Genomic DNA, 20,134 nt, shown 5'->3' with positions numbered 1-20,134 from the left:
AACTGGTGGTGTCTGCTTTCAATGTCACAAGTCTTGCGCAGCTGGCTGATTCTCCGCTTTAGTGAATCTCCGGAAATTTACCTTTATATTGCAGCTAGTATTTCAGGGAGTATTGCAAGAATGAGCGCGATATTCTGTACATTTTGAGAGCACCTCACTGTTGTAATTTAGGTCACACCAGAAAATTAAACTGATTCCAAGCTTTCCATGATGAGGAAATGAGAAAGATGAGTCAGGACTGCAAATCTGCCTGTGCCAGCATTGTAAAATAAGGCTTAGTGCAATTTATGGTTTTAAAAATACATTTTCAAGGTTTTGATTTGAATTGTGTGGTGCTCCTATGTTATAGATTTCAAAAAAAATTAGGTTTCTGAGGAAGAAGCTAAGCATTTTCAAAGCAAAAGGTCACAGTCCACAGACAGTGCGGGGCCACAAGAAACAGGAATTAAGTGATGAGTAGTGGCCCCCAAGGCCACTTTCAAGGAGAGAAGGTGATAGGTAATTTTTAATTGGCAGATGTGCGCAAGCAAAAGCATGTTCCGTCAGAAATCTGAGGAAACTCAAAGAAATAATGTTTGGAAACTCGTTCAGTGTATATTTATTCTGATGGTATCAAAGATCTAAGAAAATTAACCAAAAATGGGTTTTAACTAAAACTGTTCAGATCAAATGATTTTCACAAATTTCTTGTTTCCGTTAACAAATACAAAACTGTATTATAAAACAATGGAATTCATTAATTAAACAGCAGCCAATATAATTTATGTAATTAGTAATATAGTAATTAGGAACAATGACACATTAATTCCTTGTAGGTCAATACTTATAGAAGTATTGTGAACTGGAGTAAGTTATTACTTAAGTATAGGTTACTTTTAATTGTTTTATCTGATGGTATACAAAATAAAAAGGAATGCATGTCCACTGACACCATGCTATTTGTGCAATCTGCCAGAATTTGAATGACACAAGGTTAAACATATTTTTACTTCGACTTAAGTAATGGAGTGCAATGGCGTGATGACTTGGAATACTGTCCTTCATTTCTGTTAACTGGGTTTCAATTTAGTCCATGCTGCTATAGTCAGATTATTTTAATTGATTTCCTTGATCACCTGAAAATTTGATTTGGAGATGCCGGTGTTGGACTGGGGTGTACAAAGTTAAAAATCGCACAACACCAGGTTATAGTCCAACAGATTTGGTTGGAAGCACACTAGCTTTCGGAGCGCTGCTCCTTCATCAAGTTGTTGTGGAGTACACAATTGTTAGATGCAGAATTTATAGTAAAAATTTACAGTGTGATGTAACTGAAATTATACATTGAAAAATATCTTAATTGTTTGTTGAGTCTCTCATCTGTTAGAAGGGCCATGATAGTTTCACTTTTTTCATGTAAATCACAAAACCTTTTTTAAAAAGTTACATTTTCAGGTTAACTTTAACAATTGGTGTCAACCCAGGTAATGTGTTGAAGGTGTTCGCCCCCTGTGTGCTGTTGACTGTGCCATAATGTTTAGATTGATTCTCATCTAAAAAATAAGTTAACAGAGTCTTACATGGATTCATGCAGTTTTTGAGCAAAGTACAATGTAACTCTGCAAGTACAAATTCACCCCACAAATTTATATGTGCATGTGGATTTGTGTGTGTGTGTGTGTCTGGGGTGGGGGGGTTGTGTGTGTGTAAAGGGGTCGAAGTCTGTGTGTGTGTGTACAGACACACTCCCACACTATGGGTACCCATAGGGAGGGCCTCAACCGGGACCTTGGGTTCATGACACCCACACCCACACCCACGCATGCACAGACCCACGCATGCACAGACCCACGCATGCACACACACACACACACACACACACACGCGCACACACACACACGCACACACACGCACGCACACGCACACGCACGCACGCACACGCACACGCACACGCACACGCACACACGCACACACGCACACACGCACACGCACACGCACACGCACACGCACACCCATGCACACACACACCCATGCACACACTCTCACTCCCATACACTCATGCACACATACACGCACGCATACAGACACTCATTCCAACAGAAACACACTTCCACACTCTCACGTGCACCCTCTCACAGACTTAGACCCCTTTATACACACACATACACACTGTCTCACAGACACTCAGAACCCCCCACCCCAGACACACACACGCACACACCCACACACCCACATGCACACTTATACACATATATTTGTGGGGTGAATTTGTACTTGCAGAGTTACATTGTACTTTGCTCAAAAACTGCATGAATCCCATGTAAGACTCTGTTAACTCATTTTTTAGAATCAGTATAAACATTATGGCACAGACAACAGCACACGGGTGAACACCTTCAACACATTATCTGGGTTGACACCAATTGTTACAGTTAACCTGAGAATGTAACTTTTTAAACAAGTATTGTGATTTACATATGAAAGAAGTGAAACTATCATGGTCATTCTCACAGATGAGAGACTTAACAAACAATCAAGGTAATTTTAAATGTATAATTTCAGTTACATCACACTGTAAACTTTTGCCAAAAATTCTGTGTCTTACAATTGCGTACTCCACAACCACCTGATGAAGGAGCGGCACTCCAAAAGCTAGTGCTTCCAAATAAACCTGTTGGACTATAACCTGGTGTTGTGATTTTTAACTGAAAATTTGACATTTCTATCTTTGTTTACATCCCAACTTGTAAGTATGCTTTTCAGAAACTATGTTTTTGAGGTAAACCCACACTGCTGAGCAATGTCATGAGTTTTGTTTCAACTTCTCTAGGAAGGAAAGCAAGCATCTTTGGCATCCGATTTCTCTATAACTCAGTTCAAACACCTTGGTAGATTACTGATGGTTCACGGACGCAACAGCTACAAGAGGTCAGCAGCTCTTAGCCAGTTTGTTATCCACAGGAGCCTGTGTATTAGTACCATGCAGGTAAGCAAACCACTATTCCCTGAGAAGCAAGTTTTGAAACTTTACAGCATTGCACAGCAACAAAAGACCGCTGGATTGAATTGTGGGCTAGCAGTTCAGTCAGCATCAGTAACCACAAGCAAAATGTCACAACATTTTAAGGGCATCTTTCATGGTGTTTTTCTTTCTAATAAATTTTCTATATTATTTCACAATAAAGGGAGCGATTATGACTATCCTTTCCCTTCAGAAGTCCCCCTTTCCCCAACTGCACACCACCACCACCACCCATCCCAGTTTCCATCTGTTTACACTGAGATATTGCAGGAGGAAGTTAAGCAATAGAAGGGGTAATCTTTCTAAAAACCAGCTTTGAGCTAGGCAAATGTCTTTAATCTATGTACATCAACCATTTTTTATCTTTGTTGAAAGAATAACAAAGAAGTGTTTTCACGCTGGACTAATGAATAACAGCACACTAACTGCACTGTCTAGAAAAGCAGCAGTTCCAATTATCAGGTTGCGCTGACTTAGCTAAATGAGTAAATATAGCAAAACATAAAACAGAACTGTGGATGCGGGACAGTATGAAACTTCAGCATCAGAGAGTAGAAGGTCAGAAGGGATAGTAAGTACATGATGAAAGGCGGGGTTATGAGAGGTGGTGGAGGCAGAGGGAAGACAAGGGACGAAAGTTCCAGAGGGAGGAAGTTTCGAGAGGGGCGTGGGTACCTCAGAGTTGTTGGAGCTTGACCTCCTTAATGACTGAAAGGAAAAAATAAAGTTTCTGGCAAGTTCTGAAGAAGGGTCACTGTACTCAAAATATTAACTGTTTCCATCTCCATAGATGCTGCAAGACTTGCTGAGTTTCTCCAGAAATTTTTTTATAGCCATTGTCATGTAATATGCATCAGTGCTCCTGAAGTTCAGAGGGGAAAAAATTCAGTCAGAGTTATCGCAGCTGTTCAGGATCCTTATTGCATTTTGCTCTCCCGATATTTCTTCATTTCTTGTTTGTGGAAGTGTGGAAGCAGATCATTCAGCCCATCAAGTCCACATCAACCCTCCAAAGAGCATCCCACTCAGACCTCCCCATCATCTTAACCCTATGTTTCCCCTGGCCAGTCCACCTACTCTGCACATCCTTGGATTGTGGAAGGAAACTGGAGCCCCCGGTGATAACCCATGCAGATACTGGGTGAACGTGCAAACTCCACACAGACAGTCACCGAAGGTGGAATTGAATTCTGGTCACTGGCAGTGTGAGGCAGCAGTGCTAAATGCTGAGCCACTGTGCCACCATTAAGAATGGAATCTGTCCATCTTAACAGTCCTGACAGCAGGTCTGGAATGCATGCCACCTCTGCTTGGAAATGGAGCTTGAGGTGGCCAACCAATAAGATATGCAGATGCCAGGGCTCCAGCCAGTCCTGTAACTAGGATGGGCAGGAAGTCACTGGCCCTGCCATTATCTCATGCAGTTGAAACATCATGTATCACGTTTAAATGATATGTGGCCAGGTTCCCTACCGTCCAGCAGTGTCATTCTGGCTGCTTGTCATTTTTTTGAATATGCATTGAAGTCCCTTGTTGGACCTGTCCACAAAGCATCAACCTGCACCATCCGTTTGCCCTCTCCTCTAACAATCACGACCGTCATTCCATCAGACTTTTTTTTGGTGACTCCTGAGCCACCCACCATCACCCTTGATCAACTGCCAATCACTGCAGTGTTTCTCCCAGTCAGCTCCATGGCACATTAGAACTGCTCTTCTCTCTCTTTCCCCCTCTTTCCCCCCCCCCACCACCGCCTTCCACGCCCCTCTCTTCCCCTGGACCTGCTAGCTATCAGCTTGGACTGTCCCTCAATTAGACTTCACCTTCCCTTTGATGTCCTGTGAGCTAAGGGTTACAATGTTGACCTTCCTTATATAAGCTTTGGTCTACCCACAGTTGGAGGAGAAAGTGAGGTCTGCAGATGCTGGAGATCAGAGCTGAAAAAGTGTTGCTGGAACAGCGCAGCAGGTCAGGCAGCATCCAGGGAACAGGAGAATCGACGTTTCTCCTGAAGAAGGGCTTATGCCCGAAATGTCGATTCTCCTGTTCCCTGGATGCTGCCTGACCTGCTGCGCTGTTCCAGCAACACATTTTCAGCTCTACCCACAGTTGTGCAGACATTGATCATTCCAGTGGAGTGCAGCTTCTCCCCTTTACCCACCCTGCACACATGAACATGCCTGTGTCGGTTGTCATCTCTCTCTCCTTCAGTCTATTTGACCGGGTTTGCTGTCAGCGCACCCTAGCAAAGCCAGAGTCGATGGGAAACCGTTCCAAACAGTCCTAAATTTGAAAGAAGAAAAGACAACTAATGTACCTTGCAGACTTGGATTGACACTACCTCTAATTCCTATTGCACAGGTGTTAGTCTATTAAAAGACCAGGTCACTTTAATTGCTGCACATCTGAGTTTGTAACTTTTAATGCTCTGAGTAATGTCCTTATGTTTTCTCATAAGGAATTTTTAAATACATCAAGAAGGAAAGAAAAACTATATTAATGATTTATTGTGCAGAGTTAGTTGTATTGTAAAAGGAATATGGTTCCCTTTCGCCAACAAAAATAACATGCACTCAAGTAATAGTATGATATTAATAAACAGTTACTGGAATTATGGACATTGACAGATGACAGTGTTCTTTTAAATATTGACAGCAGTGACCTTCTCTTTACATTGTTATCGAGCTGAAGAACAACAAGATGTCCAGTCTCCTCTCCTGCCAGCTTGGAATCCAGTTATTGGGACACAATGAGCTGGTGTATTTCCACTCTCCTTGGGATCAGGCACAAACCTCAAAGATTTGGTAGAAGTCAGATGTAGTGATGAAGAAGATCAGAAGTGATTCCATTACACCATTAGCCCACTAATATTTTCTGTAATAGTCTGTTCCAAAAGTAATTACTAATATGTCCAACTTTGCCAGTTAAAACAGTTCCATTTGTTAATTAACTCTGTCTTTCCACAGGCTGTTTTTTCTTCAGTATTTTATTTTGCTTCCATTCCTCTGTATCAAGGTTTCCTTGTTATAGGGTAAGTAAATTGTATCATTTTAGTTATACATGGGTTGATGCAACTTCCATACTTATACTACTTGAGGAAAGCTGAATTAGCCTCTGGAGTACAGTAAAAATTAAGTTTGTGAATAATTCATGGACAAAAAAGGCTAATTTGTTACCTCATATTGGCCTCTTAAAAGAAATTCATTAATTTCTTCTTAACCCTCGTGCATTTGAAATGAAAATTGTCAGATGTTCTATCAGTTTCAGAAGTTTTTGAGATTTCTTTTATAATGTGTTGAGTAATATGTAATGTAGAATAGAATCCCTAAATGTGGAAACAGGCCATTTGGCCCAACAAGTCTACACCAACTCTCTGAAGAGTAACCCACCTAGATCCATTCCCCTACCCTATTACTCTGTTTCCCCTGACCAATGCACCTAACCTACACATGTTCGAGGAGGTCAGCTAGCTCAGTTGACTGGATGGCTAGTTAGCAATGCACAGTGATTCCAATAGCATGGGTTCACTTTCTGTACCAGATGAAGTTACCATGAAGGATAGTCCTTCTCAACCTCTCCCTTTGCCTGGGATGTGGTGATCTTAAGGTAAACCACCACCAGTCATCTCTGTAATGACAGAGCAAACTCCTGGTCCATCAGGACAATGGCAACTTTAATACACTCTCAATTTAGCTGGTAGTTGGTACCTGATACCAAAGGGTTTCCGAAAGGAAGGTTCCTCAAAATGGAGGAAATTGAAGGGTAAGTTACAGTATGCTTTCAGGTAACTATTGGTCACTTTCATTAGTTAGAAAATGGTACACTGAGCAAGGATGAAACTCAATAGGGGAGTTAAAATCGATTGAGTAAAATTTGCTCTAAATGTGGCTATTTAAATCTGAGTAGCTATTTACCTTTGGTGTTTCATCATAAGGAACGGTTTGAGTAATAGTATTCATTTTCTTCTAATTTTCTGTGTGACTATTATGCAAAGAAATGTACTTTGTTCGAACTATTTTAAAACAAATGGAGCTTCAATTGTTCAGTCAGATATTACACTAATTAGTAAGGGATGCATTACAGTACTATTTCATATATAATATGCTTGTAATGTAAAATCATGCCTTATTAACAACACAGTCTAATTGTAATGTTAATACACCCTTCATAATTTAGATTTGTTGTGTTTATCTGAACATGAAACTTCCCAATGTATGTTTGTCAGTATTAGGCTCCAGTGCAGAAGGACACTGGAATTTCAGATTGGCTACATCTGTGACAAACTCAGACCTAGGACTGTGATGTCTACATGGATATCATCCCTGAACAATATCACAGTAAATCGCTGAATTTGTGGAGATCCCCTTGTGATTTTGTTCATGGATGATCTGCTGCTGTAAGGGAAGTTGTGAGTCATCATATAACTGATGCATTATTCTGCTATGGTGAATCCATGCTCAAAGAACACTGATCCTACTCATCAAACAAACGGCACTTGAGTGGTCACTTAGATGTAATGCAGGAACTTAGAGATTGGAATGTATTTGGAACACACTTGTTAATTTGAAACTGCAACTCAGCAGGATGCATGTGTCATATTAAAATTATTTACATTTCAAGCTGTGAGTCAGAACTCAGCATGAAATAAAAATGGAAAATGCTGAAAATAGCCAGCAGTTCTGGCAGCATCTATGGAGGGAGATACAGAATTAATGTTTCAGGTTGGTGACTGCCTTATCAGACCAAATAAGCTGCTAACTCTGTATCTGCCTTAACTAGGTTTTCTGGGTATTTCCAGCATTTACTGATTTTATTGTGGTTCTGTATAATCCATGGCAGTGTGCTGTGTTCTCAGGATGAATTGCCTGTGTTTCCTCATCTTCAAGTGTGCTCAGTACAATTTTGGATGTGTTGAGGTTGGACATGATCTGTTAATGAGTACAGGCAGTCCCGGGTTGTGAACTGGCAAGTGAAGTTATATGCAAATTGAAGCACAATGCTGGCCAGTATGAAAGTAGCCATTTGTAAGTATAGGAAATGCTTGTATGTCAGATCTTTAAAGTTGCACCCTGATATGGGATTGTATTCATAAGTCGGAAGTTTGTAAATTGGGGACCCCCATATTGTGTTAATGGTGGAGGGGTTTCTCCTTCCGTTTCAAATGATTGATTTTGTTTCCTCTTTTTACATTGATTTTTGGAACAAATTTGCATGTGATCCAATCAGTAGCAAGGAATGTCTTCGATTAGATTGATCTATAGTACATTGAAACAGAAAATGTGACACCTGAAGTATGATAGATGAAAAGTATTATACTTGTACATTTTAATACTCTTGCTAGAGAAAGTCTTACTGGTATAGCACTGTTTCATAAGGACAGGAACATGATATTGAGACATTATGCTGCTAAATGATCATCAGGTGCTGTTTTTAAAACTCATTAGTGTTACGGTTATGAACCTAGTTGTGAGAGTTATTGACAAGCTGGAACTTGATGGTATGGGTTGATAGACTGTAAACTTGCCAAGGATACAATAACAATAAATGCAATAGAAGAATCAAGCATGAAAAAATAAGGAGGAGCCCAGAATCTTCATTATTCAAACTTGAACCAAACCAAATTTAAGCAATAATGACTAGATGGGTTTACTGAACATTTTTTTAAAAAGTGTAGAAACAGGCCCTTTGGCCCACCATGTCTATGCTGACCAATAAATACTAAACTACACTAATCCCATTTACCTGCACTTGATCCATTGCCTACTATGACTTGTTTTTTTTAAGTGCTTGTCCAGATGCTTCTTAAATGTTGCGAGAGTACCTGTCTCCTCCTTCCTCTCAAGCAGCTCATTCATATTTCTACCACCCTCTGAATGAAGAGATTATGTCCTCTGATCTTAGACACAGAGTAAAGATTCTCATCATCTATCCTGTCTATGCCTGTCATCATTTTGAATACCAGTGTTAGATCCCTCCCTCCCTGTTCCCCCCCACCCTCCCTACAATCTCCTCTGCTCCAATAGAAAATGGACCCAGATTATCCAGTCTCTCCTTGTAAATGATCATTTTCATCCCAGGTAACACCGTGGTGAATTTCCACTGCACCTCTCCATGCAGTCACATCCTCTGATAGAGTGGCAATCAGAACGGCACACAGTACTGTCTGTGGCCTAACCAATGTTATAAAGTTGTAACAAGACTTCCTTAATCCTATATTCTGTGGCTCAGTTATTGAAAGCAAGCATTCACATGCCTTCTTCACCACCCTGTCTACCTGTGCTAATATCTGCAGGGATCGATGAACTTGTATACCAAGGTCCTTTTGTTCTTCAGTACTCCCTAAGTACCTACCACTCATTGGTGTATGTCCTTCCCTTATTGGGCCTTCTAAAATGCTTCACCTCTCACTTATCAGAATTAAATTCCATCTACCATTGCTCTGCCCAATTTACCAGCTGATCAATATCATACTATAGCCTGGGAACATTCTTCTCACGATTAACACAACCAATTTCTATGTCATCTACAAACTTACTAATTATACCTTTTACATTCATATCCAAGTCGTTAATGTAAATAAAAAACAAGGGTCCCAGCACAAACCCTGTAATACATTGCTGGTTAGAGACCGCCATTGGAAAAACAGCTCTTCACAATCACCCTTTACCCCCTATTTGTAAGCCAGTTTTGGATCCAGGTTGCCAACTTGCCTTGGATTCCATGACCTCCTAATGTTTGAACCAGCTTTCATTCTGGGATCTTACCAAAGTCCATGTAAACCACATCAACTGTACTACCCTCATCAATATATTAAGTCACGTTTTCAAAATAAACTCAAATTAGTCAGTATCTCCATCCAGAAAATCCACCCTGACTATCTATAAGCAACCGTTGCCTTTCCAAATACTGATTTAATCCCGTCCTTATGATTTTTTCTCAATAATCTCCCTAACAGTGGCACCAAACGAACTGATCTGTAATTATTGGCCAATCCCTGCTGCCCTTCTGAACAAATTAACCATATTTGATATCACCAGTTATCTGGCACTTCACCTTTTTTATTTCTAAGCTTTACCCTCATGCCTCATTTGAAGAGCCTTCTGAGACATCCTCCCTCTATTAGTGCAGTGATCATCTCCTTTCTCAATAATGTAATAACCTACCCCTCTTACATCCCTAATCACTCCTGAAACTTCTATACCCTGGAGTGTTGAATTACCAATCCTGTCCTTCCTTCAAACGTGTCTCAGTAATTGCAACAATATCATGTGCTGCTCAATTCCAGTTACCAGTCAGGCTGTCTGTATTAAAATGGGTTCAATTTAACCTTCTGATCCTCCCATTTGCCTTATCATGCCCATGTCCCCTCTGCCTGTTGGATTAGTATTTTTTTTAAATCTGACTGAACCTTGCTCCTGATATACATCTACTCTGTGCCCCATTGGCTTGGTAATTTAAGTTCAAATCTTCCCAACAGCACAAGAAAACCTCCTGCAAGGATATTGGACCCATTCCAGTTCAGGTGTAACCCATCCAGCTTGTACAGGTCCCATCTACCTCAGAAGCTCTCCCAGTGATTCAAAAATCTTAAGCTCTCCTTCTGACACCATCCCTTTAGCCTTGCATCTATCTGACTGATCTTCCTAATACCTACACTCAGTAATGCGTGGCATTGGAATTGATCCAGAGTTTATAACTTTACTGATCTTCCTCTTTAATCTACTACCTAACTCTCTCAATTTCTATTATAGGACTGCTTTAGTTTTTTTTTACCCATGTTGTTAGTGCAGTTGAAGGGGAAACCTCTCATTGACTTAAACCTGAGGCAAAAGCAGGTAATTGCAATTACTCAAGGCCAATGAGCCAAGTCCCCGGACATTGATCAGAAGTTCTTTTAAGAATGAATGATTATTCCTACCCAATGTTTCCTCAGTGGCCTTCCTCCTGCCTTAAGTCCATGATTGGGTCTGTTTATTGATGGTTCTGCTGTGTTCAAACACATTCACAACAAGGAAAAAAAGCAGAAACTAGGTATTTTGTGAGAAGTGGTTCATTTGGTGAACCTCCAAAGTCTAAGTTAAAGTCAGGAGAATGGTAAACACTCCCCACTCATTGGGATGGATTCAACTGCAACAAAATTCAAGCACAACATCATCTGGAGTCAAGCAATTTGTTTGGTGACCCTGCCAATGGATATGCCAATGCATAACCTTATTGGCAGGTTACAGTGGCTGTGTTATGCACAGGATACACCCAAAAAGGCGTATCTACGACGGAAAGCATATATCTACAAGCAGAGGACTAAGGCAGCAAGATAATGTGAGCACTATAATGTTAAAGTGACTCTCCAGTTTTGCATCATTCTAACCTGAAGACATACCACAGCAGGATAGAGTCCATGATAGTTATCTTAAGGGATAGGCAAGAAATGTAGCCTTTCCAATATTGGCACCTTCTAAAGTTAAGGAAATCATTTTATAAAATCATGATGCTTTAGTTATTGATCAAAGGAGAAATGTAGAAGTGAAAATGAAATGATATTTTATATTTATCTTCTCAGGTATTCAACAATTTATACCATGTTCCCAGTGTTCTCTCTCGTTCTGGACAAGGATGTGAAGTCAGAAGTTGCAATGCTTTATCCAGAACTATACAAAGATCTTACGAAGGTATGTAGTAGAATAAACCTCTTATTATAAATGTATGCTATGCAAGGAATGTACATCATTTAAATGTAATTTTTAGAATGTTACCAATTGAACTAATTATGTTTAGATTTGCAAGTTCTATATTATTTATATAAATATCTAAATGTATATCTAACCTTCTTTCATATATTAGATGAAATATTTGAATTATTTGAACTTTATAATCAACTTTTTTCATTTTAGTATCTTGTTTAAAGTAAGATGACCTTGCGTTTATGAGTACCTTTCATGACCTCAGAATGCACCAATGTAGTATACAACTGATGAAGTACCTCTGAATTACAGACATTCTTGTAACAGAATCAGCCTTTTTTTACCATTGTCAAGCACTTTTCAAAACTGTGCACTTTTTTGTATGGAGAGAATGTCACAAGATGCATTTATATTGCTGCTCGCTGCTTGAATTATGTGTTAATCTAAACAAGAGTTTGTTGGTGATGGAGGGAGTGGATGATGCAAATTAAGCCAGCTGCTTTGTTCTAAATGGTGTAAATCTTGTTGAACATTGCTGGAGCTGAACCCGTTCAGGCAAGTATTGCATCACACTCCTGATTTGTGCCTTATAGGTAGTGGACAGACTTTAGGCAGTCAGGAGGTATGTTACTCATTGCAGAACTCCCAGCCTCTGACCTGTCCTTGTAGGCACAATACTTATATGACTATTCCAGTTTAGTTTCTAGTCAAAGGTAACTCCTTTGTTGTTGGTAGAGAGACATTCAATGGTTTTCTTTCAATCAGGCTAATCCTGACTGACCGACTGACTGTTTTCTAGTTCTTGCTCCATATGAACAAATATTGCTTCTGTACCTAACTCTGGAATAGTGCTGAACACTTGTGCAATTGTCAGCAAATATTCCCCGTTTCTGCCCCTATGGTTGCTAAAAGGTCTCAGGGGTCTGTTAAGGCCTTTTCTTCCATGTCACTTTTTTACATGGCAGATCGGTCCCTTAAATGACTGAAGTATTGTCAGGGAGAAGGGGCATCCTCCAACTGGCAGACTGAGAGTAAGTGCTCTGTCTTCCTATGAATGTTGCACTATCAATACGTCCCACAGCCACTTAAAATGCTCACCATCCCTCCTTCTTTGTCTACAAAATTAATCTGATACTGTGGCTGAGCGGGTACCTCCATCCTAAAGTATTCTGTGCCCTCTCCCTCTTACCTGCCTTAATGGACTCCATGCATTTTCATGATTGGAGAAACTCCTATTGAGAGCCCGCCACCATCTGAGAATTAATTGATTTTTAAGCACCAGAGATTATGTTGGTTTGACAGAGACCAGGGAAATATCTTTCTGGTCAGAGTTTTATTATTATATTGCACATTTCAAATTTGTTGATCATTTGTTTCCTATATACCTGACTTCATCTGATGAAGAAGCAGCGCTCAGAAAGCTTGTGATTTTTTTAAAAATCTGTTCGACTATAACCTGGTCTCGTGTGACTTTTGACTTTGTCCACCCCAATCCAACACTGGCACCTCCACATCACCCCATATACCCAGTTAGGTTCTCATTCGGTTGTCTCTTAATTAACATGTAACAGAGTTCTTTTCCGTGGTCTAACTTGTCTTCAGATCCCACTAGATGCTAACAGTTGGCCAACCTAACAAAAATTCAGTTTAAGAGGATGACACCAACATTCTGTGGGGTCAGAAACAGGAAGTGATTCCAAGTTGGAATCTTGACTACGAAACTAAAATCCTGATCCAAGAGTAAGCTATAATATGTAGGACCAAAGTCACAGAGGATAGGTAGAGAGTAAGCCAATAAAATGGGAAAGTGCTAGAGAACCTCAGCAGGACTGACACCATCTGTGGTGTGGGAAACAGAGTTAAAGTTTCAAGCTCACTGTGACTTTTCTATAACTTTTAACAGAGAAAACCATCTGGGTTTTATAGCTGTATGGTATTTTCTTGTGGTGATAACCCCACAAGTACGAGATTTATTGAATCCAATCCTACTGCTCACTATTGAAATTTGAAATAAAAAATGTTTAAAACCACGACACACCATATCCTGCAAATGTTGATGGGAAATTTTGTGGTGGAAGACAGATAACGGGTTAGAGACATGGAAGTTTCATAGAACAGTACAGTACACACACTTCAGCCTTTGGTATTGTGCTAATCTTTTATCATCCTCTAAGATCAGATGATCCTACGTACCTTTCATTGTATTACCTTCCATGTGCCTATCCAAGAGTCGCTTAAATGTCCCTAATGTATCTGACTCTACTACCACTGCTGGCAGTGCATTCCACGCACCCACCACTCTGTCTCTCCTAAACCTTCCTCCAATCACCATAAAATTATAACCCCTCGTGATAGCCATTTCCGCCCTGGGTAAGAGTCTCTGGCTATCCACTCTATCTATGCCTCTCATCATCTTGTACACCGTTATCAAGTCACCTCTCATCCTTCTTTGCTCCAATGAGAAAAACCCTCTACCTTCCTTCATAAGACATGCCCTCCAGTCCAGGCAGCATCCTGGTAAATCTCCTCTGCACCCTCTCTAAAGCTTCCATGTCCTTCCTAGAATAAGGTGACCAGAACTGAACACAATATTTCAAGTGTGGTTTAACCAGGGCTCTGTAGAGCTGCAGCATAATCTCGTGGCTCTTAAACTCAATCCTCCTGCTAATGTAAGCCAGCACACCTTATGCCTCTTGACAGCCATATCAACTTGGGTGGCAACTTTGAGGGATCTGTGGATATGGACCCCACGATCCTTCTGTTCCTCCATAGTGCCAAGAATCCTGCCTTTAACCATGTATCCTGCATTCAAATTTGACATTCCAAAGTGAATCTCTTCACACTTTTCTAGGTTATAGAGTCATAGAGATGTACAGCATGGAAACAGACCCTTTGGTTCAACTCATCCATGCTGACCAGATATCCCAACCCAATCTAGTCCCACGTGACCCCAGATCCCTCCAAACCCTTTCTATTCATATACCCATCCAAATGCCTCTTTATTGTTGCAATCATACTAGTCTCCACCACTTCCTCTGGCAGCTCATTCCATACACGTACCACCCTCTGCATGAAAAGTTGCCCCTTAGGTCTCTCTTATATCTTTCTCCTTCACCCTAAACCTATTCCCTCTAGGGAAGTCTCCAGGGAAGAGACCTTTTATCTATTTATCCTATCCATGCTCCCTCATGATTTTGTAAACCTCCATAAGGTCACCCCTCAGCCTCTGATGCTTCAGGGAAAACACCCCCAGTCTGTTCAGCCTCTCCCTGTAGCTCAAATCCTCCAACCCTGGCAACATCCTTGTAAATCTTTTCTGAACCCTTTCAAGTTTCACAACATCTTTCCGATAGGAAGGAGACCAGAATTGCTAGCAATATTCCAACAGTGGCCTAACCAATGTCCTGTACAGCCGCAACATGACCTCCCAACTCCTGTACTCAATATTCTGACCAATAAAGGAAAGCATACCAAACGCCTTATTCGCTATCTTATCTACCTGCGACTCCACTTTCAAGGAGCTATGAACCTGTACTCCCAGGTCTCTTTGTTCAGCAACACTCCCTAGGACCTTGCCATTAATTGTATAAGTTCTGCTAAGATTTGCTTTCCCAAAATGCAGTACCTCGCATTTATCTAAATTAAACTCCATCTGCCACTCCTCAGCGCATTGGCCCATCTAATCAAGATCCTGCTGTAATCTGAGGTAACCATCGCTATCCACTACCCTTCCAATTTTGGTATCATCTGCTAACTTACTAACTATACCTCTTAAGCTCACATACAAATAATTTACATAAATGATGAAAAGTAGTGGACTCAGCACTGATCCTTGTGGCACTCCACTGGTTACATGCCTCCTGTCTGTAAAACAGCCCTCCACCACCACACTCTGTTTTCTACCTTTTGAGCCAGTTCTGTATCCAAATGGGTAGTTCTCCGTGTTCCATGAGATCTAACCTTGCTAATCAGTCTCCCATGAGGAACCTTACTGAACTCCATTTGCCACTTATCAGCCCAGTTCTGCATCCTGTCAATGTCCCGTTGTAACCTACAACAGCCCTCCAGGCTATCTACCACTCCACCAACCTTTATGTCATCGGCAAACTTAATAACCCACCCTTCCACTTGCTCATCCAAGTCATTTCTTAAAATCACAAAGAGCAGAGGTCCCAGAACCCAACCCTGTGGAACACCACTGGTCATCAGTCTCCAAGCTGAATACTTTCTATCTACGACCAACCTCTGTCTTCTATGGGCCAACCAATTCTATATCTGGACAGCTAGATTTCCCTGTATCCCATGCCTCCTTATTTTTTGAATGAGCCTACTATGGGGAAGTTGATCAAATGCCTTGCTAAAATCCATATGCATCACATCCACTACTCCACCTTCATCAATGTGTTTTATCACATCCTCAAAGAATTCAATTGTGAGGCATGACCTGCCCCTCTCAAAGCCATGTTGACTATATATCGTCAAACTATGGTTTTCCTAGTAATCATACATCCTGTCTCTCAGAATCCTCTCCAATACTTTACCCATCACAGACATGAGACTGACTGGTCTGTAATTCCTAGGACTACCCTTATGCCCTTTCTTGAACAAGGGAATAACATTTGCCACCCTTCAATCATCTAGCACTTCTCCAGTGGACAGTGAGGACACAAAGATCATCACCATAGGTGCAGCAATCTCTTCCCTCTCTTCCTGTAGTAACCTTGGGTATATCCCGTCTGACCCAGGGGACTTATCTGTCCATATGATTTTCAAACTTTTCAGCACATCCTCCTTCTTAGCATCAACTTATTCAAGCATATCAGTCTGCTTCATGCGGTCCTCAGAAACAGCAAGGTCCCTTTCAGTAGTGAATACTGAAGCAAAGTATTCATTAAGGACCTCCCTTCCCTCCTCCAACTCCAGGTGCATGTTCCTCCCACTATCCCTGATCGGCCCTAGCCTCGGTCTGGCCATCCCCTTCTCCTCACATAAGCGTAAAATGCCTTAGGGTTTTCCTTAATCCTACCTGCTAAAGCTTTTTCATGCCCCATTATACCCCTCAAGTCCATTCTTCAGTTCCTTCCTAGCTACCTTGTAACCCTCTAAAGTCCTGTCTGATCCTTGCCTCCTCAACCTGAAATATGCTTCCTTCTTCCTCTTGACTAGAAGTTCCACATTCCTTGTCACCCAAGGTTCTTTCAAACTAACGCCCCTTCCTTGGCTCAGTGGGACAAACCTGTCAAGCACTATCAGCAGGTGCTTCCTAAACAACCTCCACATTTCGGTCATGTATTTCCCTGAGAACATATGTTCCCAATTTAGGTGCCCCAGTTCCTACCAAATAGCATTATAATTCTCCTTCCCCCAAATAAAAAAAATTCCATAATTCTGTGCCAAGCACCAAATCCAATATGGCCTCCCCTCCAGTCAGCCTATCTACATTGAGTCAGGAACCGTTCCTGACACACCTGATTAAAAACTGCTCCATCCTAACGATTTGAACTAAGGAGGTTCCAATCAATATTAGGGAAGTTAAAGTCACCCATGACGACAACCCCGTTACTTGTACACCTTTCCCAAATGTGCCTCCCAATCTGCTCACCTGGATCTCTGTTGCTATTGGGGGGTCTATAGAAAGCTCCCAATAAGGAAACTCCTTTCCGGTTTCTGACTTCCACCCATACTGACTCTGTAGACAAACCCTTCTCGACGACCTCCCTTTCTGCAGCTGTGATACTATCCCTGATTAGCTATGCCACTCCTTCACCTTTTTACCTCCCCTCCCCCACCCCTATTCCTTTTGAAACATCTAAACCCTGAAACATCCAACAACTTTTCCTGCCCCTGTGATATCCAAGTCTCTGTAGTGGCCGCAACATCATAGTTCCAAGTACTGATCCATGCTCTAAATTCATCACCCTAGTTCTTGATATGTCTTGCATTAAAATGGACACGCTTCACCCCATCACACTAACTGTGCTGTTGTCCTATCAAGTGTCTATCCCTTCTCTCAGACTCTCTGCACACTGTATCTGGCTGTTCACGACCTAGTCCATCATCTCATCTGTAGTTCCAGTTCAAAACCCTCTGCCGATCTAGTGTAAACCCTCCCAAAGAGTTCTAGCAAACCTCCAACCCAATATATTGTTGCCCCTCTAGTTCAGGTACAACCCATCCTTCTTGTACAGATCCTACCTTTCCCAGAAGGTATCCCAGTGATCCACAGATCTGAAACCCTCCCTCCTGCACCTGCCATGCAGCCACGTTTTCAGCTGCACTCTCTCTCTATTCCTAACCTCAAAAGCATGTGGCCCTGGTAGCAATCCTGAGATTACTACTCTGCTCGTCCTGCCTTCGAGCTTTCAACCTAATTCCCTATATTCACTTTTCAGGTACTCATCCACTTACCCGACCTATGCCATTGGTACAGATGTGTACCACAACTTCTGGCTGCTCACTCTCCACCTCAAGAATCCTGTAGACTCAATCCAAGACACTCCAGACCCTGGCACCTGGGAGGCAACATACAATCCGGGGGTCTTGCTCGTGACTACAGAATCTCCTACCTGTTCCTGTCACAATTGAACCTCCTATCACTATCACTTTCCTATTCTCCATCCTTCCCTTCTGAGCCACAGTTGATGCAGACGAGAATGAAGGTGGAGGAGCTTTGAATAAGGGTGTATTGAATAGGATGCTGCAGAGTGGCTTAGAGCAATCCAGTTTTAAAGTAATGAGCAAGTGGATGAGAATTTCAGTGATGATAGAAGTAATGTAAGGCTGGAAATGATAAATGATGTGGAGTCAGATGTAAACCATCTTGGTGCTGAGTGGGAGTAGTGTTTGAAGCTCAGTTCAGAACAAATGGAAACACTTTGAAAAGATTTTTTATAATAAAGACATTGTATAACTGCAAACTCATTATTGATAAGGTCCACTGAGGTAGTGCATTGACTCATTCAGTGTGAACTAACAGTTGAGAGGGATGGAGGTGTACTAAGGAATTTTTGTTAGGATGAAGGATAATGGATTTCTGGCGACTTACATATTAATTGAGTTTCTGCAGCATTTTTACATGCACAGCCCTTGATGTCAACAAGGATCAAAACTTTTTAACAACACGTGCTGTGAAATCTATTATTCTGGCCCTCTCAATTCTGCTCTGAATGCTTATTAGTTTCAAGGATTCCACAAGGAAACTAACATTTAATGTATGTTTCTGAATGTGTTCTATTTTCATCATCTTGAACCATGTTGTAGGGCAGGAACAGGAACTCTCCAATGACATCCACATACTGGAGACTAAGGGCAATTGAAGAAATCCTAGTCCTCATTTTTACCAGAATTTCATTGGCAACACACTTGGGTCAAATAAATCTCAACTGCAATTCCTCTCCTCCATGTTCAAGTACACTTGAACACGACACAAATCGACAGAATCTCTAGAGTCACCTGAATCGCCTGATTGAGAATACTGAAAAGGGATCTAACTGCAAGGGAGGTGAGGGTGAGTGATGGCCATGACTTGGACTTGAACCTCTGTCCTTCTATTGGATGACTGCCCACAGTGGGCCTAATAAGTGATGAAGCCATTCTCATTGAAGTACTTACCCATTTGTCCCCCATCCTGTCTGGAAGGAAGTGATTCCTGATGATGTCTGGATGCAAATATTCACTACCAAGTGTCCCAACCATAAAATATGAAGTTAGTTTCTGCATTAACTCTGGAGGGAGAGTCAATGCACTTTTCCTCAACATCAAACTTTGTACTTTGAGCTGGCTAACTGGGTAATGCTTTGCTAATTACTGTTCCTCTCAATTTCCATTCTGAAGTCCTACAATCGATGGTTGTGTTCCCATCATTCTCCTGGCTGAGATCTGTGAATTTGTGGATAATATATGGACTTTATTAAGGATATTCCTACCTATTGAGGTTCTGTATTATGTCTACAGTGCTTTAACTGAACGGAGGGGCTTTGGATTAGTCCAATTCTATTTGGCCTTACAGTACAGTGGTTATGACAATCACGTGCAGCAGTTTGTGGTCTTACGCAGCCACCTCAGGATTACGAGTCTCTCAGATCTGCTAGCCACAGCTTTTCTGAGATTGATGGTCAGTAGCTGGGATACTTTGTGGTTGCCTGGTAATGCAGAAAAAGTCTCCATTCAAAACACAATCAAAGTGGGACAGTTCATTGCCCATCTCCATAATCTCTATTCTAAACATTTGTAAATATTTCACAACATAGAACTTCATACGACACTAGGAGAATTTACACCTTTTAATGGAAGAAAGCAATGGAAGTATATTTATAGATAATCCATATTCTATTGTCGGTCTTAAGTGAATGGTAAAGTTGATTAATAAATGATGACCTCTGCTAGAGAAGGGTTCGGCAAGGATTAGTTTATTGTCTGCATCATAAAATGTGGGGAAACGTTTTCTAATGAT

At 41.2% G+C, this 20,134-nt stretch overlaps 1 protein-coding gene across 1 annotated transcript in view; it reads left to right on the top strand.

Annotated features, from left to right (window-relative positions):
• Positions 1-20,134, top strand: part of atp9a (ATPase phospholipid transporting 9A) — a 187,617-nt gene that overhangs the window by 152,523 nt on the left and 14,960 nt on the right. The window contains exons 23-25 of the mRNA XM_043710245.2: positions 2,810-2,965; positions 5,968-6,032; positions 11,562-11,670. Of these exons, the coding sequence (XP_043566180.1) occupies positions 2,810-2,965; positions 5,968-6,032; positions 11,562-11,670 (330 nt within the window). The remainder of the gene's footprint in view (positions 1-2,809; positions 2,966-5,967; positions 6,033-11,561; positions 11,671-20,134) is intronic.

This window comes from Chiloscyllium plagiosum, unplaced genomic scaffold, assembly GCF_037043375.1.
Source record: "Chiloscyllium plagiosum isolate Xiang-an unplaced genomic scaffold, Cpla_swu_hap1 HiC_scaffold_15, whole genome shotgun sequence".
Taxonomy (NCBI): domain Eukaryota; kingdom Metazoa; phylum Chordata; class Chondrichthyes; order Orectolobiformes; family Hemiscylliidae; genus Chiloscyllium; species Chiloscyllium plagiosum.
Note: the sequence above shows the minus strand (reverse complement) of the source record. Positions and strands in the feature narration are given on the sequence as shown.